The following is a 23,565-nucleotide window of genomic DNA, read 5'->3' on the forward strand; positions in this document are numbered from 1 at the left end:
GATCGTCGGCGTAGTGAATGGTATATATTGTTTTATTTTCGTGTGGTATGCCCATTCCACTACATTTTCTTCTCCATTGTTCCAATGTTGCATCTAAGTAAATATTGAATAAAATTGGAGATAGACCACATCCTTGTCGAAGGCCCTTACTTATATTAAATGATGTTGTGAGTTCGGCTCCAATTTTAACTCGTGCTAGCGGGTTCTTGTAGATTTCCTTTATTGCTTTTATTAGGGTAATATTTATTGGTGACCGGTCAAGTACGTGAAAAAGTTGTTTTATTGGGATATTCTTATATATATTATACGCTTTGGTTAGGTCTACAAAAATCATGTGTATCTCTCCACCTATAGCTAACACTTTCTCATTCAGTTGTGTTATGCAGAAAATATTATCTACCGTGGAGCGACCGACTCTGAAACCCGACTGCTCTTCTGTCTGGTACAAATCATAGTCATTTGTTATTAATGTGCTAAGTATTTTGCCATAGAGTCTATACAATGAACAGTTAACAGAAATACCTCTATAATTCTCACATATGTTAATTGCGCCTTTTTATGTATTTGAGTTATCCATCCTTCGTTCCATTCCTGTGGTATTTGTTGACCATTGATACAATTTTCAAAGAGTGTTTTAATGATATTGTGAAGTTTTGGTGTGCCACATTTTATTAATTCATTGGGGATTCCTCCTGGGCCGGCTGATCTTATATTTTTTAGTTGGGTAATTGCCGTTTTTAATTGATCTAATTCGATGTTAATTTTTTCACCTTCTAAATTAAATGGTAGTTCTTCTGGTTGTAATTTATATTCATCTCTGTGTTCATTTAACATTTTTTCGAAATATTCTTTCCAGCTATCTTTCGCAATTACATTAAGTTTTAGCTTGGTCTCCTTATTATTTTGAATGGAAGTTATGAATTTCCACGATTCTGATGTTCTTCTTCCTCCTATGTAGCTTTCTAACTCTTGGCATTGTTTTTCCCATTGGTTATTCTTCTCTTCCAAAATTATCTTCTTAAATTTTGCTCTTTGGTGTTTATAAGCTAAGTAATCCGCATCTTGTTTAGTTTGTAGCCATTTGAAGTACAATTTTTGTTTTTGGTTTTTCTGCTCCTGTAAGTTATTATTCCACCAAAATTTTTTGTTGTTGTTGCATGCTGCTTGTTCTCCCAATGCCTCCATAGCGGCTGCATTTATTGCCGATTTTATGTGTTCATATATCATTTCTGTCGTTTCATTTTCAAAATCATCTCTCAATTTTTGATCTAGTCTTTGTTGATATAATTTCTTAGTGCTTTAATCGTATAGACTGTTCAGATTATATTTAATTGTATTGGTCGAGCTAGTTTTTGTTGCTTCATTTATATTTTCTCTCTGTCTCCTATATGGCTTTCTTATCTCCCCTTTTACTAAATAATGATCACTTCCACACTCAGGACCTCTGCAAGCTCTAACATCATTAATTTTAAGATTAGTTTTTTGTGTCACTATGAGGTAGTCAATAATTGATTTTAGGTGTCTTGTTTCTTGCCTTCAAGTAAACTTGTGAATGTCCCTGTGAGTAAAGTATCCGTTCATGATCTTTAATTCGCGTTGCTCGCATAGATTAATTAAGCGTCGTCCATTTTCATTCTCTGTTTCTTCACCATGTCTACCAACCATATGATGGTTAAGTCTTCGTCCTACTCTGGCATTAAGATCTCCAATCAACACAATTTCTCTGGTACTTCCAATGTCTATGATTGTTTGATTTAGTAATTCCATATATTGATCTTTTAGAGCCACTTCTTCATCCTCGTTGGGTCCGTATGTTCCAATAATTGTCAGTTTATATCCAAGAAGGTTCAAGTTAGCCGTAAGGATTCTTTCATTTACAGGTGTCCAGTTAGTTATAAACTTTTTATATTTCGAGTGGATCAGCAATGAAATTCCTTTACAGGCCCGTTTTTCTTTTGGTACTCCGCTGTAAACATGGATATAATCTCCGACCTGTTCAATACCTTGTCCTTTCTTTTTTGTTTCACTCAAAGACGCAATGTCAATATTTAGTTTTTTTTTAGTTCTTTCACTACTTCTTCCAATTTTCCTCTGATACTTTGTGTATTCCATTCATACTTTGTGTATTCCAATTTTCATAGTCCTATTTCTTTGCGGTGGTCGTTTTCCAGTTGATCCGTTTGGGTTCCGAGGCGGTTTGCAAGGATTTTTAGCAGTTGGATGTTTTTTAAGGATGCCGGATAGCTAGCCCTGCGATCCAACCCCCTTCCAGGAGGACCGGGTAATTTTCTTTCAGGGTTTTCTTCCCTTATACTGCTTGTCTTACCAGACTATATAGATCAGTTGCCCCTTTGGAGGATTCATCTGCTCTTTCTGTAGATTTCTCAGCGGATGTGCTTTCCTTCTAACTTCCAGACCATTGAACCTTTTTGCCTGAGTCCTAGGCAGGAGCCCTTACAGAGTACTATCATCCGGGCCAGATGAAATCTGTTTTTTTAACGAGGTTATTACTCCTCCTCCTCCTCCTTTCTCATCTCTTGCTGATAAGACTCCAGGCTTGGGATTGGCGTAGCGGAGTTCCCATTACCATTAACATACAAACTGGATAAAATTTTCTCACATTTATGTCAGCATGAGAAAAAACAATATGACAATATTATTATATATCTCTCTCTCTCTGTCTTTATTCCTATAAAAGGAATGTAGTGGTCAGGTGATGTGTGAGGTTTGTCTCCATAATTCCCTGTCTTGTGCTTCATGTACAGGCGTGTGCAGTATTATTATATAACTTGGTAATATTTGAGGGGTAGTTTCATCTCGTTGGAATTTGACTTTCGAAAAATCCGTTTGCAAAATAAGCTTTTTACGTCAAGCAGTTTAAGCAGAATCGTGGTTAAGAAATTACCCAACTTTTTGGAACACCCTGTATAATTTAAAAAATTTCAAAATATGTAAAAAAACCAAATAAGTTATGCTTGTCCAAACGTTTTCCCGAAAGACTAACCGTTTTTTAAATAACAAATATTGTAATATTTGAGAGGCGTTTTCACCCTCTTCGAATTTGAGATTCGAGAAACCCCTCCTTATCGAACCTCTACACCCCACAGTCAATCCGTTTACCAAAAATCAGCTTTAAACGTCAAGCAGTTTAAGCAGAATCGTGATTACTCAATGGTCATATTTTATGAAACACCCTGTATAAATTTGTAAAAAATCTTAAAATATGTAAAACAACAAAATAAAATATCCGTGTTTAAGAGTTTTTCCGAAAAACTCACCGGTTTTTAAATAAAAAATATTTTAATATTTGAGGGATAGTTGCACCCCCTTAGAATTCGAGTTTCGAAAAATACCTTCTTATCGAACCTCTACACCCTAAAGTCAATCTGTTTTCCAAAAAGCAGCTTTTTACGTCAAGCCCTTTAAGCAGGATCGTGATTAATCAATGACCAGATTTTTCGAAACACACTGTATAGATTTTTAAAAAATCTTAAAATATGTAAAAAACAAAATAAAATATACGTGTTTAAGCGTTTTTTCGGAAACTTGACCGTTTTTTAAATACAAAATATTGTAATATTTGAGGGATGGTTTCACCCTCTTGGAACTGGAATTTCGAAAAATCCCTTTTTATCGAACCTCTACACCCTAGAATCAACCTGCATGCCAAAATTGAGCTTTTTACGTTGAGTGGTTTGAGCAGGATCGTGATTAATCAGTATGTCAGTCACTTAAGGATTTTATATATTAGTATAGATTATAATTATTTAAATAAAACTTTGAGGTTTTTATATACGCAAAAAATTACACATTTCGTAGTATTCCCTTCCCCCCTCCCCCCATATATTATAAAAATTACACAATTCTGTATAGTAATGGAAATGAAACCCAAGAGCAAGCGACAGATGTCAGTATTAGTCGGAAACTAATATGAATTAAAAACCTAGTTCAAGGAACTATAAGTAATGAAAACCTAGTTCAAACTAGAACTAGGTTCATCCAGAAGAACTGGACTTCCTACTTCCATAATACATAGTATTATTTAATATCCTTGCATTTATGTAAGGAATATTCTCTAGAACATTATCAAATTACATTGCTTTAAAAAATGCTAATTTTAGATATAAAAGAAAAATTCCTCAAAATCTGATAACCCTATATACATATTATGCCACAAAGGATCCTACAAGTACGTCATTTGCGGGGAAAAGATAAGAAAAAAGATTGAATCGAGATCGGTTCTTTTTATGGTTGGTTTTGCTTTTCAAAAGGTGGACGAGAACAGATAGGATAGATCTTGCAAAGACGCCAAGGGACATTTTGAAAATAGCTCTTTAAATTTCATTTGCATGTATCTGATACGAACCTGTACCTTTAAAATGGAAATTTGTCCAAGAAAATGGACAATAGAGGTATAAGATGAGATGTTTGTGTGTTTTAAATATAAAAAAGAGTAAATGTCTAGGTATGGTTTTCTTAGTTGAAAAATACTGATATTATTTAGATAGTACTGAGTAAAATAAAACAAATACCGTCGTAAAAAAATAACTTTTTAGAGAGCGACGCAGCCGGAGTGAACGCACCTTAAGAGTCCATTTTACTATTCCGAAAAAGTGGAAAAATAAGCGTTCGGCATTTTACGTAAAACTGGCTAGATATTTTTACACAAATGAAGAAAGAAATTAAAGATTAAGAATTATACTATATCCGTATTGTAGCACATTTTTAGACAACTTCTTTATTTTTAAGATTTTGATGGTCAAACATCAACAAAATATTCCTTATATTTGGACTAAATTTTCGCAAAAATAAAGATGTAATTTAAAATTCCGCAACAATACGGAAATAGATTGAAGTTTTGTGATAACAGTGATATATAATTTATATGGTTTTGTAACAAAGTGCTCGTTATTTTATAACAAATGCTGAATCTCTGCCAACCTTAATCAAGCCTTAAGCAAAGAACGTGTGTATGGAATCTTAGAATCTCGGGTATGGCTTAAATACGACAGCATCGGGCTAAGCCTTAGGCAGATTTGTGAAATATAATATATATTTCCTTCGGCCACACATCCGCTTTACCCGACTTTAAATCAAAAATGGACTTAGCAGGTTATCATGTTTCACTGACGATATACAGAAGTAAAAGAGTTTACTGAACTGGAAATAATTTATTTAATTATTATATAAACTATGAGTATTTATAGATTTGTAAATAAATTTTCTTAGCTAAAAAGGCATAAGATCTAATTAATACTTTTTTGAGATGGGTTACTTCATAAAAATATTATTTATATATAACTTTTTAACTTCAAGCTAATCAACAGTATTGTCATCCATATATTTCTTGAATACTTTATCCAGTAATACGTCATTAATGATTTCTTTGGCATTATAAGCCAGAATATAATCCAGATGATTGAAGTTTTCCTCTGGGGCTTTATACACCAGCTCTATATTTGGTAGAACTTTGACAAACTCGTCTATCATCTAAAAGAAAAAAAATAAGTGTTACTTGTTGGCCCATTTTAATTAAAAAAAAACATTTGTAACATGACGTTTTTCTTGTTATAATGTCTTCTACAGTTTTACAATACAATATTTTATTAGAAATTATTAGAAGAAAAACTACTAAACAATTTTTACAAGAACTAAGGTTGTGCTCAGTTTTAACATTTATTATACAGGATGGTCCGAACTGTATTCCGGAAACGTTGGCAGAACATTCGGCAGATAAAAATAAGTAAAAAGTTCTTCTAAATTTATGTCCAAAAATACTTAGTTTCGGAGATACAGGTTGTAGAAATTTCATTTTTATTTCGATTCGACTTTTATTTCAAATAACGTGTGAAGTAACGTCAATATTTGAATGAAAATTGGTGTCTGGTTGAGGTTTTGGACATGAAAAATTTGTTTTTGATGTCAATATGACTTCTATTTGTATAGGGGCCACCTACATGTGTTTTAACTGCTTTGATGAGTAATAACTTCTCATTCGTACCTGTATAAAACTACCGAGTGAAAAAATATACATTTTTGTGATTTTTTACGTAACAAATATCTCTTGGTAAAAATCGCTACGAGCAACCATTCGTAAGATATTTAGAATGAAAATAGTCAATATATGTTATTACTGACAAAAAATAAACATGTTAAGTAGATAGTTATTTGAGTGAAATGATAAACTTGGGAACTTTTTTTAAATTAATCATAAATTTTTATTCGAAAAAGTGATAAAACAATTTCTGTTGAACTTTTGGCACAAAAACATTTAACATTTATGATTTCAGTCTAATAACTATTAAGTTAACATGTTTAATTTATGTCAGTGATAACAGGTATTGATAATTTCGATTCCAAATATCTCAAGAACCATATATTACTCGTAGCAATTTTTACCAAGAGACTTTTTTGCATAAAAAAGTCGTAAATGTATATTTTTGTAATCAGTTGTTGTTTACAGGTACGGACAAAAAGTTATAACTTTTCAAACCAGTTAAAAAATATGTAGGTGGGGCTCTCTACAAGTAGGAGTCATATTGACATCAAAATCGAATTTCTCATATCAATAAAACCCCAGACACCAATTTTCATCCAAATATTGACATTACTTCAGAAATTATTTGGAAAAAATCGGAATAAAAATGAAACTTCAACACCCTGCATCTCCGAAACTAAGCATGTTATAGGACATATATTTATCCGAATTTTTTTACTAATTATTATCTGCAGAATATGATGCAGAAATTTCCGGAACATAGTGCAAACCACCCTGTATTGTTCATCATTATAACATTTATTTACCTTCGGGGTAGAAAAAGGATCGCTGTCCCCATAAAACAACCCTATTGGGACTTCAATATTTGACATATTGTACATAGGTGGTGTAGGACTATTGTATTTTTTCTGATTCATTTTTTTACCATAATCGTACTGTTTAAACTCTCCTAAAATATACAAAATGCACTTATACATAAAAATGAAGTAAACATTATAAAAATTAGTACTACCTGAAGCAATAACTTGTCCGTAATGCCACGCTTGTTTGGTAGATATAGAAGATGGAATAAATTCGATCAGCATTGGTAGTAAAGTCTGAAATAAGATTATAAATATGTTATAAACAAGATAGAAAAGTACCTGGTAAAATACTGAACAAAATTAAAAACTCTAATGTTTAAATTCCATATTTTTAATTTAATATACAGGATAAAAAGTAGTGCAGATACACAATTTTTTTGTGGATGATTCTACGGAGAAAAATAAGACAAAAAGTTTCTATAAACGTATGCCCTAAAATGCTTCCCGAAGTTACGACCCTTGGCAGGGTAAATAAAAATAATATATTTTGTTTATTTTTAAGAACATTGGTAAACCGTCTTTTTTGAAATCTGCGAATGCGAATCTGCGAATCTGCGAAATCTGCGAATGGCATAGTGTAAAATTCCGTAACAGCCCTGAAAGGTACTTTCCATTAGGGTAGAAGGTAGTACTGGTGGTACTTCTTCTATCCTTATAAATACAGTAATTTTAACAAATGACATGTAGGATATCGAATGTTTAAGAGGGGAATTAATCACCGCGACCTTACAGATCTCTATTGTGTATTCCCCTTTCTTGAGTTATAACGAGTTATAACTTATCATACAGTCTCAGGGCTTTAACAGAGGCCAGCTCTTCATCCTCGACATCAGCCGTACCAAAGTTCATGGCACGAATGGTCGTCGTCTCGGCGCACTCAGTGATAAGATGTTCTGGTGTTTCCCCATTTTCCCCACAGAATCTGCATTCGCCGTTGTTTCTCCGCTTCAGCCTACTGGGGTGTTCGTTGAGGACACAGTGTCCTGTTAGAAACCCCGTGGCAATCCGAGAAGATTGTTTTTACTTAACTCAAGGAAAACCTTTGATTTCTCTCGGTCGTAAGTTGTGAGGAACTTTTTCGAGTGTCTTAGACAGTTGGAGGACACCTATTCCAAATTACGGATGGAGTCTTTCAGATGCATCATGTTCCGCTTTCAGTTAGTTCCCGTTTAGAAAACAGAACGGTTCTGGTCCACTTAGTGGAATGTATATCTATCCCTTGGTGAGCAGGCACCTAGAGTAGGAGAACTTTATTTTCTTTGCCTAATTTATTGAGCTTCTCTAGGCATTCTTTGACCAACTTCGAATTGATGGTTACTGAGTTGATCGCCTTTAGTGCTGCTTGACTATCGGATAGGATGGCAATTTCCTGTTCTTGATAGTTCCTATCTAAGATAAATTGTACGCATCTTTCGATAGGATAACAAATGACATAAAACTAGGACTTTTTGACGTAAACAGGTGCTCTTCATTTAGTTCGAAATAGTGAACGGTTTTCAAGTTATTTGCGTTTAAAGATTACGATGCATCGATTTTATGAGTATTAGCGAAATCATGAGATTAAGTAGTTTATAATTTCTTTACATTTTATCATATTCTTATTTTATTATTTTCTCTTTACCTTAATTTAAAAATTGAAAGTACCCTTTCAGGGCTGTTACGGAATTTTACACTACCATTCGCTTTGGCATTAGAATGTGTGTAAGAGTACAAAAATTCAAGAAAAACGATTAACCAATATTCTTAAATATAAACAAAATACATTATTTTAATTTACCCTTTCGAGGACTGTAACTTCTTTGGGAAGCATTTTTGGGGCATACGTTCATAGCAACTTTTTGTCTTATTTTTATCTGCAGAATCAACCACCGAAATTAGATACACTATTTTTTTACACTCTGTATATCTAATGTTTGATACTAACGCAGCATTTTTTTAAACAAATTTTTATTTTTAAAATTTCAGTTTCAGTCTCGGTTTCAGTCACCAAAAACCCAGGATTTTTTTAAAGTATTTTTTTTTATTTCTCAAATTTTAAAAATAACACTGTAATATCAAATAAATTTTCTTTATAATAACTGTAACTCTTTACGTGTACCTTGTTAACTAATCCAGAATTTGCTCCTCCTAGCAAATAAACGGCATCCATACAAATGTCTTTCATGCTGGATCTGTTACATAGAGTTTTCAAAAACCTGTTGAGGATAAGGCCATTGGACATCGGAAGTTCGTACATATTTAGCATCGATGTGATACTCTATATAAAGAATATAAATCGTCAAAGCTCAGTAAAATTCGGAAATTTTATAAAAATTACAACATTAGGTAGTTATTTCGGCAAACTTCTCATAATATCACTATAGAGATAAGAAAACTAAAAAAATAACCGAATCTGTTGTAAATAAAAAGCTACTGAATTTTCAATCCAAGCAGACAAATTTAGATATGTCATTTCTTGTATACAGGGTGGCACATCTCGTATTCGCCTCGGTTGATTACACGAAAACAGAAAGATGTTGAAACAAAAGATGGCTGGTGTTACCATGACAATTTTTTAGCGACAGTTAGTAACTATTTTCAAAATCGAGATTAGTATATTAACATTATTATTTAGATTTAAAGGTGCCCGGTAGCGTAGAGGTACAGGCTCTCGTCTACCAATCTCAAGGTAGTGGGTTCGAATCCCACACCCGGCATTTCATCAGCCGACTATTTTTATTAAAATAAAAATAGTTTGGGTACCTAGGTCGGACTCAGCCTTAAATGAGTACTTGGAATTCACAATCTTGAGGTAATAATAGGCGGTTGAAGCGTAGGGCTAGCCACATTACCTTCCTTGTATACCGAACGGCTCTAGGTATGGCAAGCTGTACCTTGCTACTCCCAAGGCGTCAAACGCTATATACGGGAGCTATTATTATTATTATTATTTAGATTTATAACAGTTTACTTAAATTTACCTATAATCGTTTAATAAATAAGTATTCATTATTTTATAAAGAAAAATAATGAATAATTAATCTGCTGGCGGAACGAATGAATATGTTACTAGTGATTTTATTTTGTGAGGAAAATTGCTTCTCTGGCCTCAAGGATTTATGCAAAAGAATATTAAAATACTAGCGTGTACCAGCGATTTCGTTCGCGTCGAATTAATCATTTGTAATGGTGATGATAAAGCAAAGCAAGAATTTCCATTAACATACAAACTGGATAAAATTTCCTCACATTTATGTCAGCATGAAAAAAAAACAATATGGCGTTATCATTATATAACTTGGTAATATTTGAGGGGTAGTTTCATCTCGTTGGAATTTGACTTTCGAAAAATCCGTTTGCCAAAAATAAGCTTTTTACGTCAAGCAGTTTAAGCAGAATCGTGGTTAAGAAATTACCCAACTTTTTGGAACACCCTGTATGATTTTTTAAAAAATTTCAAAATATGTAAAAAACCAAATAAATTATGCTTGTCCAAGTGTTTTCCCGAAAGACTAACCGTTTTTTAAATAACAAATATTGTAATATTTCAGGGGCGTTTCACCCTCATGGAATTTGAGATTCAAGAAACCCCTCCTTATCGAACCTCTACACCCTACAGTTAATCCGTTTGCCAAAAATCAGCTTTAAACGTCAAGCAGTTTAAGTAGAATCGTGATTACTCAATGGTCATATTTTATGAAACACCCTGTATAAATTTATGAAAAATCTTAAAATATGTAAAACAACAAAATAAAATATACGTGTTTAAGAGTTTTTCCGAAAAAGTCACAGGTTTTAAATAAAAAATATTTTAATATTTGAGGGATAGTTTCACACATTAGAATTCGAGTTTCGAAAAATCCCTGCTTATCGAACCTCTACACCCTAAAGTCAATCTGTTTTCCAAAAATCAGCTTTTTACGTCAAGGGCTTTAAGCAGGACCGTGATTAATCCATGACCAGATTTTTCGAAACACCCTGTATACATTTTAAAAAAATCTTAAAATATGTAAAAAAACAAAATAAAATATACGTGTTTAAGCGTTTTTTCGGAAACTTGACTGTTTTTTAGATAAAAAATATTGTAATATTTGAGGGGTGGTTTCACCCTCTTGGAACTGGAATTTCGAAAAATCCCTTCTTATCGAACCTCTACACCATAGAATCAACCTGTATGCCAAAATTGAGCTTCTTACGTTGAGTGGTTTGAGCAGGATCGTGATTAATCAGTATGTCAGTCATTTAAGGATTTTATATTATATTAGTATAGATTCTTTGCTTATATGCTTAAATATTTCCAAATAGGAATCTCCCTGATAAGCGTTCCTTTGAAATATTACTTGTCCTATTTCGCAGAGCTGGTAGTATAGTATATGATAAACCTATTAGGCAGAAACCTGTCGTTGGAAGTGAAGAAAATTAATTTGCCTTTATTGGGTCTTTTATAGAAAATCCATATATCTACGGGTCATCGTAAAATAAATCAAAGAACTACTTCTTCGTTTTTCTAGATAGAATAATAAATACATATTTAATAAATATTATTTATTAAACTATTGAGGTAAATGAAAATAAATATTTTGAAAATAGCTACTAAGGTCACTATAAACTTGCCATGACGACATCAGCCCTCTTGGTTGCCATTTTATTGAACAATTTCCCTTTATTGAAATCGGAGCTAGATAGGTATAGAAAACCCTAATATAGTTTGAAAGATCATTTAAATCTGCTTCGATTAATTTAAAAAAAATACAGGGTGTTGGATTTGAAATAACGAAGTTTTTATGTAAAATAAATATTTAAAATAGACCAGTAATGTTTGATACCCCTGTATACATTAAACAAAGCAATCACATTTTCCAGTAAAGTTTATTTCTCTGGCTTAAATGTCAGCACAAAAATGAATTCTAAAAAGCAATGTTCATTTTTGTGACAACAATAATTGATATTTTTTTTGCACATGCATATTTAAATATCTTCAAATATCTCAAAAACCAAAGCTTGTAAACATGTTTAACCCTTATAATAAATGCCTTATTTTGTGTCCAAGGATCCAAATATTAAATAAAATACCGAAGAGAAGAAATAAGAAAATAAGAAAAAAAATATAATTTTGGTGTGTTTACAAACTTAGTACGCAGTTACAAACTTAGTCCTGACATAACTTCTACATTTCAAAATAATTTTAATTTTTTCTGCACATTGCCTTCCCTACATCTTTCCATTTCGTATAATCAACCGAGGCGAATGCATTGCGCTACCCTGATATTTGATATCTTTCACAGTGTCATTTTAATTAAACAGATCCAATATCTTCATCTTTAAGTGATTATTTTTGTGGAAATATATCTACAGTATGTCCCCCGGAATACATCAAATCCTCTATCTGACAAGAGGAAAAACTTTTTTATTATTGACATTTTGAGAAAACTGCATTCAAAATTTGCTTGTTGTAAAATGGTTAATCCCGTTTTAAGCATTTTTTTATAAAAAAATGCATTTTTTTCAAAATTTCGGTAATAAAATTTCCTTTTTTAAAGACAATCTGGTGATAGGTATATTGTAGAATAGTTATATACCGTGCTGGCAACTGTTATTTTTGGGTCGGCATTTACATGTGTAGAAGTAAATCGCATATGGATCGTGTTAAGTCGGAGTGAGAGAAATGCGACGGCGTGCTGTTGCGGCGTTGCCGGTACGCCTTTTCCTATCAAGTAAAGTAAAATCACGATCGCAAACCGCTTATATTTAAAAGACTTTTTTTTTGAAAAAATAACTAAATACAATAATTAGACATGTTTCTGAGCATCTGAAATGGAATTATAAGGATATCGTTAGGGTGTCATTTTTTTATAACGAGAAAACGTCAGTAATCGCGATAATTTAAAAACTCAACTTTTTAACACATAACACGCCATAACTCACGTGTGTTAAATTAGCACAACCACTTTAAAAAAAAATGTATGAAACTATGTGGAATAATTGCCGTAAATTAGCCGTAAATTTGCCGTGAAAATGAAAAATTTGCCGCTCTTCGCTAAGTATGTTAAATCGATGGTTGTGCTAAGTTAATATTAAGTTAGCACAACCACCATTGGAAATCAGTGAATGAACATAGTTAGAAATTTTATAGTATAGCAGGAATTTGCCGTTTTTTTGCCGTTCTTAGATACAATTAAAAAAAATATCCTCCGATCATTCTCTATCCCCCTGCAACAAAAAATATAATAGCGTCAAGGTCACATATTAAGTTAGCACAACCATTCCAGTAAACGTTAAGTAAAATGTCTGAAAGTAGGTGGAACAATTGCCGTAAATTAGCCGTAAATACACCATGCAAACGAAAAATTTGCCGCTATATTATTTGTTTACAAAATCGATAATTAACGTAAACAATAACGTTAAATTAGCGCGATTTTTCTTAAAATTCACTAAATGGGATCAATAATAACTTTTTAGTACAAAAGGAATATGCCGTGAATAAGCCGTGAAATCGAAAAATTTGCCGCTCTTTTATTTCTTTATAAAATCTACAGGGTGATTCAGGCTTCCGAAAAAGCTCTATGTTAGGTTTTTGGTTTCTGAATTTCATTTTATTTTTTTATATAATATGGGGGCAATGGTAAGGCACATTTTGAAAATATTTTTGTCAGCATACAGGGTGATTCAAACATATTTTCAAACCAAAGTTGCATATTTTTAAATGGGATACTATATATTTTTTTACCTCAGTGGATTTGCCACTAAATTTCTGTTTCAAAATACCCCAATTTCATATACTATACCTAATGGTTTTTGAAATATAACCGTTTTTAAACTAAATTTATTGCTTATTTAAAGAGTTCTCTGAAAATTCTAAATTCGAAGAATTTAAAAAAAAAATTAACAGGAAGTACTGAATAATAGTGTTTTCTTCAAAATTCAGTCTTCCAGAATTTGCAATCTTGTTTGATATATACAAGGTGAGTCAAAACTAAGTGTTGTATTTTCATCTACTATTTTAAACGGAACACCCTGTATTTTCGGTCATAATCGAAATAAAAGAGCGGTAATTTTTTTGATTTCACGGCTTGTTTACGGCATATTCCTGTTGTACTATAAAGTCATTATTGATACCATTTAGTGAATTTTAAGAAAAATCGCGCTAATTTAACGTTATCGATTACGTTAATTAAAAAAAATATCGATTTTATAAACAAATAATAGAGCGGCAAATTTTTCGATTGCATGGTGTATTTACGGCTAATTTACGGCAATTGTTCCACCTAATTTCAGGCGTTTTACTTAACGCTTACTGGAACGGTTGTGCTAACTTAATATATGACCTTGACGCTATTACATTTTTTGTTGCAGGGGGATAAATAATTTTCTTATTGAATATCGATTTTCGGCATTAATAAAACAAAAAGATTAAACAACACCTTGTTCAATTATGATACAAAATACAGGGTGTTCCATTTAAAATAGTAGATAAAAATACAAAATTTAGTTTTTACTCGCTCTGTATATATCAAACAATATTACAAATTTTGGTAGACCGAATTTTGAAGAAGACATTATTATACAGTACTTCCCGTTAAACTTTTTTAAAATTCTTCGCATTTATAATTTTCAGACGGCTTTAAATAAGCAGTAAATTTAGTTTAAAAACGGTTATATTTCAAAAACCATTAGGTATAGTATATGAAATTGGGGTATTTTGAAAGAGAAATTTAGTGGCAAATCCACTGAACTAAAAAAATATATATAGCATTCCATTTAAAAATATACAACTTTGGTTTGAAAATATGTTTGAATCACCCTGTATGCTGACAAAAATATTTTCAAAATATGCGTTACCATTGCCCCCATATTATATAAAAAAATAAAATGAAATTCATAAACCAAAAACCTAACATAGAGCTTTTTCGGAAGCCTGAATCACCCTGTAGATTTTATAAAGAAATAAAAGAGCGGCAAATTTTTCGATTTCATGGCTTATTTACGGCATATTCCTTTTGTACTAAAAAGTTATTATTGATCCCATTTAGTGAATTTTAAGAAAAATCGCGCTAATTTAACGTTATTGTTTACGTTAATTATCGATTTTGTAAACAAATAATAGAGCGGCAAATTTTTCGTTTGCATGGTGTATTTACGGTTAATTTACGGCAATTGTTCCACCTACTTTCAGACATTTTCTTAACGTTTACTGGAATGGTTGTGCTAACTTAATATGTGACCTTGACGCTATTACATTTTCTGTTGCAGGGGGATAGAGAATGGTCGGAGGATATTTTTTTTAATTGTATCTAAGAACGGCAAAAAACGGCAAATTCCTGCTATACTATAAAATTCCTAACTATGTTCTTTCACTGATTTCCAATGGTGGTTGTGCTAACTTAATATTAACTTAGCACAATCATCGATTTAACATACTTAGCGAAGAGCGGCAAATTTTTCGTTTTCACGGCAAATTTACGGCTAATTTATGGCAATTATTTCACATAGTTCCATACATTTTTTTTAAAGTGGTTGTGCTAACTTAACACACGTCCATAACTCCAGAACCACTTTAGATATTGAAACGTTTTTTATTTTGAAGATCGGATCCTTTACAATATGTTTACATAAGGAAAATTCGATAAGATTATTTTATGCCATTCAAAAATTGTAGTGAACCCATCCATTTACTTTTAGAGCATTTCAATTTTCAGCAATCGTGTAATTTTTTTATTGATTTTAAGAATTATTTAAATTTCGGCGCCCAAAACTAGGTTGGCAACTCTAGTAACTTTTAGAAGAAAATGTTGTTAGATAAGAATTATGGGTATAGTTAGTTGTTATGGTTAGTTGTTATTATTAATAAATAAGAAAAATTGTCGCTCCCCCTTTTAACAATCCGCTACGAAAAAAATACAGCAGAAATATTAAGAAAGTTTTTGAAAAAACTACAATCAATTATCTGTGATTTCGAAATATCGATTTTTGAATTCAGAGTTCTTTTCCAACAACCACTGTTGAACACCAACTCAATTCCACTTATTCTTACCAAAAATGCAAGTGTTTCTAGCTTGCACTTAAATTTTTTCAAGCTATAGGGAAAATTACAACGACTTGTTAATAAATAAAGAAATACCGTATCACGAGACGTAATTAAATCGTAAAGCTGAACGCATGATGTACACTTTTCCCTAGAACTTTAAGTACTGACAGAGGTACTGATACTGATTGGGATTGGGTCGACCGGTCAACTGCGACAAATCTGCTATATTCACTTCCACGTCTCTTAGCAACGTGCACACTTTCTCGGTTTATTTAATACGTTTGGCAAAGTGTTTACTGTTCTGTCTTTGTTCAGTACATTATGAACGCATTGTACTCTTCTTACATACGGAAATCTCGACCCAAGACAAACATTTACCAGCCCTTAGTATAATATTAACATTATAATATATTTACCTCTCCTAATCTTCTTAATTTTGACCCTAAACTAAGAATTGGACTGGAGGTATGCTGAAGGTAAGCAGAAGGTGCCAACAGAGTTGCCGCCTTGACTTTCTGGTTCATTTCCGGGTGTTCCGCTAACATAACCATCAAAATCGTGGTTCCTTGAGAGTGTCCCACATAGAACAAGCCGTCTTTACCGGTGACTCTTAAAATGTAATTGACTGTATCGACCAAGTCTATTGTTGCTATTTCATGCCAACTAAAATAAATAAATAATGAAAACGTAATTGAAAAACAGGTAGATTCCGATAATATGGAGATATACAGGGTATCCCAATATTCCGTGGACATAGAACTACTACGTATTTTTGGTTTGGTAACGAATATAGTAAATATATTTAAGAACAAAGGAAGTGCATCAGATTGCGGAAACTACCGAGGAATTGCACTACTGGTTATCGGAGGTAAAGTTCTCGCAAAAATTATGTCAAACCGCCTGCACCCACATATAGAAAAAATCCTCCCAGCATCGCAAACGGGCTTTCGCACCAACCGCGGTACCGTTGATTCCATATTTTCCGTCCGCCAACTACAGGAAAAAGTAAAGGAACAGCAGAGTAAACTTTATGTTGCATTCATCGACCTAACAAAAGCCTTCGACTCTGTAAACAGAGATGCACTTTGGGCAATTATGCAAAAGTTCGGAGTGCCCAACAAATTTCTTAGTGTGTGTAAAAGCCACCATAATAATAACAAGTCGAGAGTGTCACATCATGGATCACTGAGCGATCCCTTCCTGACAAATACAGGAGTTAGGCAGGGATATATTCTAGCTCCTCTCCTATTCAACATATTCATTGCAGCGCTCTCTATTATAGTGGACAGCAAACTGCAGGAGAGAGGAATGGGTGTTAGATATAGGTATGACGGCGGTCTGTTCAACATAAAAAGACTCAGGGCAAAAATACGTATAAAATTCATCACAGAACTCCAATAAGCTGATGACTGCGCTCTAGTTGCAAATACATTACAGCAGTTACAGGAAATGCTGAACACATACCTGGGCATACGAGACTTTGGGCCTTAAACTGAACATCGATGAAACAAAAATCATGTGCACTCCCCCGGAAAATCATAACAGCGCTATAAAAATCGGAGTAGAACTATTGGACTATGTATCGGAATTTAATTACCTCGGCTGTTTGATTTCGGAAAAGGCAAATATCGACTCTGAAATTCAGCACAGAATCAGTAGCGCCTCAAGAGCATTCTGGAAATTAAAAGACAGGGTTTTCTACAATCATGACTTGAGCACAAAAACGAAACTTGCAGTGTATCGAGCAGTAATAATGCCCACCATGTTATATGGAAGCGAAACCTGGGTGCCGTACCGCCGGCACACGAGCGCATTAAACAAGTTGCAACAGAGACACCTTAGAAAACTTTTAAGAATCAAATGGTACCACCATGTCTCAAACGTATCAGTCCTTAAAAAAGCAAGCTGACGCGAGAGCGCTGAAGTCATGATTACTAAATCTCGCTTAAGATGGGCTGGCCACGTATGCAGGATGCAAGAAAACCGCCTACCGAAATCTCTTCTTTACGGTGAACTTATAGAGGGTAAGAGGAAACCGGGTGGACAACTCAAAAGATACAAGGATGTTGTTCATGAAAACTTAAAGGGGATAAGTATGCAGCATCAGTATGCAGCATCAGGAGGAAGCAGCGCACAATAGAACGAAATGGAGGAGAATTGTAAATTCAGTTAATAACGACAACCAAAAAGTAAAGAGGCAACAAAGTAATGAGATTTTTGAATGTCCGGAGTGCGGAAGAGAGATAACATCACGTATCGGGCTTTTCACTCACAGAAAAGCTCATGACAGTAAACGCCTTGCGTAACCATCTTTTGATGCGTGTCAAATACTGGTCAGCGAGTAATGGCAGTAAGTAAGTAAGTACGTATTTTTAGAAAATAAGTTCATTGGACACAATTTACCTCTATACAAAAGTGCTTTGGTTTGCTTAGGTTGTCGGCTAAAGGGCATGAAACACATTTTTTCAGATATTTTAAAAACCGTTTTTCCGATTGGAATGAGATTTTGGGTATCTATGTTTTACTCGATGTTTTACAAAGTGCTTTAACATTTGACTGTTACAAAAATCAAGAAAAAGTATGGGAAGGGTCAAAACTACCCCCACCCTTACAAACATTTTAATATAAATATTTTACAACTCCACCAAACGCCAAATGTCTTTTCGTAAAATGGGCCCCTCTATATATATAGTATTTACTATATTTTTGGTCTCTTGAAGAAAAAAAACGCCACCGTGCATACTTTTTGAGGAAAAAATTATTTTTCCACAGTTGACTTATAAAAAATGTTTTTTTGTCACATCGATCTATGGAGGCGCAAAAAATTTATTATGCTCGATTATTAGAGCATAATACATTTTTTTTTAGTAAGCGAAAATATGGAATTTTATGTTAGTATCACAAATTATATTTGGTAATAAGCTTCATAAAAAGCTTAAAAAAATATTTTTAAATTAATTAACATTCGGGTTTATTTTTGTTATTCTTCTAACGGACAAACGAAGCACGTTACTTTTGTATAAAGGTAAATTGTGTGCAATTAACTTATTTTGATCCAAAAAATACGTAGTTGTTCTATGTCAACGGAATATCACAACTCCCTGTATATTTTGTAGATCAGCTTTGGAAAAATCAATTCTCCAATTTTTTTTTTCTCAAAAACTATGCGATGTAGCGCTTTTCTACAAGAGATAAAAAAAATCTGTAGTCGGTGTAATTGGAAAATTTTTATACTAAAATTTATGTAGGGGTAGGTGTAGTTTTTACCCTTCCCGTACTTGTTATTGATTTTTGTGAAAGTCAAATGTTAAAGCACTTAGCAAAACATAGACAACTAAAATCGTATTCAAATCGGAATAACGGTTCTTAAAACATCGGAAAAAATGTGTTGTTTCCAAAAATACGAAGTTGTTCTATGTCCACGGAATATTGGGACACCCTGTATGTCTATAAAGTAACAAAATATATCAATACCCCAGATATATATTTACCTAAAATTCCAAAATTGCTTTCTGTTTCTGTCTGGACTCAGAGACTTGTGTTTTCTGGAATGTAATGATCCTCTGGCATTGAAAAACCATACATCAAATCCTCTATCTGATAGATAATATGCTAAACCATCAGGAGGTCCTAAATAAACAGGATTGTTATATTTATAATTAATTACATTTGTGCAGTTTGTATATCTGCATACAGGGTGGCGCCTCTCAATTGCAGTGTGCATTCACCAATTAATAGAATCGGTAATTATTGGGAAAACTGAAAATCGTCAGATTTTCACCAAAATTGGTATACACCCTATTTTGAGGTCGTAGATTACGAATCTGAACATTTTTCTTGGCGGTCTCTTACGGTTTTTCAGAAAAACGGAAAATTATTTCAACATCGAATTTTTCTTAATTTCTCATATTTTTAAGGTTTTCTAGCACATATTTTGTTAGGTATTCAATAAATAATGATGTTATTGCTATTTTCTGTTACTTTTTTCACCAATTCTATGCATAATAGAGGAAAATTTGCTAAAATAAATTTGTTAACAATATGAAAATGTTGTGTTATGTGTTTCTGGCATTTAAAGCAACGTTGCCAATGCTAAACCTAAATTTAGCGTGTTTTTTCGCTCATTCTGGGATTACAAAAGGCGGTCGCCAGAAGAATGGCTCCTTCCCATAATTGCTATTTTACCTACGAGATCTGACTATTTATAACCACGAAGTTGCACGAAAGAGTTTTGATTGCATTGGTTACAACTTGCATGCGGAGGGTGTTAATCTTTTGTTATATTATATCAAAGAAGTTCCCTCCGCAAAGAAGTTAAAACCAATGCAATCAAAACTCTTTTGTGCAACTTCGTGGTTATAAATAGTCTTTATACAATTTCTTTGTGGAGGGGGTTAATATTTTTTTGATATAATATAACAACAAAAGATTAACATCCTCCGCATGGAAGTTGTAACCAATGCAATCAAAACTCTTTCGTGCAACTTGGTGGCTATAAATATAATATAACAACAAAAGATTAACACCCTCCGCATGGAAGTTGTAACCAATGCAATCAAAAATCTTTCGTGTAACTTGGTGGTTATAAATATAATATAACAAAAAAAAAAAGATTAACCCCTTCCGCATAGAAGTTGAAACCAATGCAATCAAAACTCTTTCGCGTAACTTTGTGGATATAGGTAGGTATATTTAATTATTGTCGATCTCATAATAGGTCATTTATTTAAAATCCCTAATCACCCGAAAAGATAGAAGACATGGCAACGTTGTAAATTTTCAAATTTCTAGATTAGGTCTAGAATATATTTGTCTCTCATTATATAGGAGAGAGAAAGAAGGATATATCAAATGTCAAACTTCCATCTGGTCTCAATTTTCTTTGTTATTTTGTTAAGAAAAGTGTTTTTCAGTAACATTTTTCTATCCCAATCAAGTGTGGCTTTTAGATAAACTATAATATAATGAAAATATAGTGAAATTATTACTTTATAGGGCCGAAATAAAGAAAAATTCAATGTTGAAATAATTTTCCGTTTTTCTGAAAAACGGTAAGAGACCGCCAAGAAAAAAGTTCAGATTCGTAATCTACGACCTCAAAATAGGGTGTATACCAATTTTGGTGAAAATCGGACGATTTCCAGTTTTCCCAATAATTACCATAGAATAATTAAATGCTCCTGATTTTATTTAGTCTGTTTTTTTATGGAGATATGTTAAAGACAGTGTTTACAAAACTCGACCAACTAATGTCCACAACATGAGAGAAATTATTGTAGCTGCTTTTCGAGATAGAACTCCACATATGCCTTTTAAAATGAAAAGATCCTTTTGAAAAGACAGCAGACTTTTTTATGCAGTTAACAGGAAAGGAAGCATTTTGAGCATTTGATTTCATCTAGCTAATTTTTGTCACATAATTATTGGTTTATATCTAGTTTTAATTCTGTAATAATTAAAATATGTTTTAAACGTGTATCTTTTTATGACCGTTGATTATTTTACTCTATAATCTTTAATTTTTTTAAATTAACAAAAGGTATAGCACACAGCCACCCTAGATTTTTTCAAATAATAAAGATCTACTGACGCAAAATCTTAACAATTAAAATATCTGAGAAAATCTTTGTCTGAGGGGTAGGCAACCTTAATAATATTTTGAAGATATATAGATTCCCCATTGAACACCGGAAAATATACTGGATGTTCCATTTAAAATAGAGGAGTAACTTGCTTTTAAATGTGACTAATGTTCCATATTAATTTGGTCTCACCCTGTATAACTTTTCGGGTCAAATTTCAATTTGGTTTAACATACAATGGTTACTGTAGGTAATTAAATATCAGGCTATACAAGGTCAACTAAAATTTAGGTAGTTGTTATCGAAATTTAACATATACTCTTCATTTTCACAAAATGTGAAATATGTCAAAATCCTTAGATTTTAGGTATATGCTTCTTTAATAAAACTCATCTTTATTTTTTTTTCTAGAATCCAAAAATTAATTTATACATAGGGTGTTCCATGAGAAAAAACATAACTTTGATATGTACCTTTTTTGGGGGACACCCTGTATAATTCTATATATTTTTATAAAATGCTTTCAGGTAACCTACATACGCTGGCGAAATTTCATTTCGATATAAACTACAGTTCTCTTTGGAGCTTCCGCGGCGTATGAGAGGCGCCACCCTGTACAGCTAGGGTGAGTCTTAAATAATTTCAAATCTTTTTAGGGGTAATATATTTCAACACCAGAAACACGTATATGGGGTTGTTTTAGAGAATTTTTTTTTTAATTTTTATAAATATTTTTAGTTTTCCGTGAAAAAGAATAATTTCTTGATAATATGGCAGCATAGGGAGTAGATTAAATTTACAAGAAAGAAAACCCCATAAAAGAAAGAAATTTAAGCAAAAATCTTTTTTTTTCTAATTTTAAAAGTAAAATAAGTCGGTTATTTATTTTGACTTCTTATTTGAAAAACGGTAAAGAGAAAATGTATTTCTTTTATGGAAAACTACTAGCCCTGAAAATATTTGCACTTATTTAAGACTCACCCTGTATAATAAACTTATACTTATAAAAGTTTGTTATTCTTCTATTTGTTTTTAATCTTTTTAAATAGTTCTTATTATGAATTAGTCTATGTTCTCAAACACGCCAAATAATGAACTTATTATTAACTTTATAATACTTAAACATTACCTACATTAAAAAAGAGAACAGAAATAAAATAAATACCTAATAGAATAAAGTTTTCTCCACTGCCACCCATTCCATGACCCAGAAGTACCACTTCCCTCGGTTGTGTACCATCTGCACCATGAGGTATTCTTTGTGCTTTCAAAATATACCCATCTGATGTTTCTATCACGTGCTCCTCCGCGGGGTAGTTGTATTTCTTTAAAATTTGCAACTAGAGTTTTAAAAGAATAAAGAATCATGAAAAATTAAGTTAAGAATTGTTACTAAGTACTCACGAAAGTTTCAGAGTAAACATAGTTACACAAGAAAATAAGGATTAAATACGTATTAATATACATGGTTACCGGTTCATTTTTTATAATTTTTTTAGTCTATTCGCTAAGAAAATCTATTTGACACTAATTTTCTATGATATAAAAATGTTTTTTTATAATTTTCAATCATGGAGGGAGAAATAACTGCTTCCGCATTGTATTATGTAATTACATGCACTAACTATCAACAATAAAATAAAATTGTTTATCGTATTATACACCGACTATTTGATACATTACAAAATATAATTTCTGTTTACTCTGGTCAGATTTTTCTTATAAACAAGTAATTTAGCAATTTTCGAGTTAGCTAGTTATCCATTATAATTACAGATGTTTTGAAATAAATAAAATTTATCTATCTCATTTTTTGAAAAATAAATATGAAAAACTTGTTTTAGTACACCTAGTATTTATTATAGTACTCCATTTAGAGCTAATTATATTTGTAACGCTTTCTAATATAATAATTATTACTATTTATAACACAGTTCAAAATTGTTTTAATAGGTATGATCTACAGTATGACCCTGGATTGTCTGTTTACCGGATTACCGGATTAGAAGACCAACAACTTTTTTATTATTGACATTTTGAGAAAAATGCATTTTACATAATAATTTTTGCTTGTTCTAAAATGGTTAATTCCGTTTATATACATTTTCAAATTTCCAT

At 32.3% G+C, this 23,565-nt stretch overlaps 3 protein-coding genes across 3 annotated transcripts; all 3 read right to left on the reverse strand.

Moving 5' to 3' along the window:
• Positions 1-465: 465 nt before the first annotated feature.
• On the reverse strand, positions 466-1,227 carry LOC115887297. The gene has a single exon (XM_030906689.1). The coding sequence runs from the start codon at positions 1,225-1,227 to the stop codon at positions 466-468; it is 762 nt and encodes a 253-aa protein (XP_030762549.1).
• Positions 1,228-1,536: 309 nt separating this feature from the next.
• On the reverse strand, positions 1,537-2,112 carry LOC115887298 (craniofacial development protein 2-like). The gene has a single exon (XM_030906690.1). It carries the CDS (start codon positions 2,110-2,112, stop codon positions 1,537-1,539), a length of 576 nt encoding a protein of 191 aa, XP_030762550.1.
• Positions 2,113-5,158: 3,046 nt separating this feature from the next.
• On the reverse strand, positions 5,159-23,046 carry LOC115887326 (lipase 3-like). Its single transcript, XM_030906727.1, has 8 exons — positions 22,852-23,046; positions 22,613-22,787; positions 19,357-19,495; positions 16,282-16,528; positions 8,960-9,118; positions 7,011-7,095; positions 6,805-6,947; positions 5,159-5,490 (listed from the first exon to the last, which is right to left on the reverse strand). The coding sequence occupies exons 1-8, from the start codon at positions 22,912-22,914 to the stop codon at positions 5,317-5,319; spliced, it is 1,185 nt and encodes a 394-aa protein (XP_030762587.1). The 5' UTR covers positions 22,915-23,046; the 3' UTR covers positions 5,159-5,316.
• Positions 23,047-23,565: the final 519 nt, after the last annotated feature.

Source organism: Sitophilus oryzae, unplaced genomic scaffold, assembly GCF_002938485.1.
Source record: "Sitophilus oryzae breed Bouriz unplaced genomic scaffold, Soryzae_2.0 scaffold_562_pilon_pilon, whole genome shotgun sequence".
Classification (NCBI taxonomy): domain Eukaryota; kingdom Metazoa; phylum Arthropoda; class Insecta; order Coleoptera; family Curculionidae; genus Sitophilus; species Sitophilus oryzae.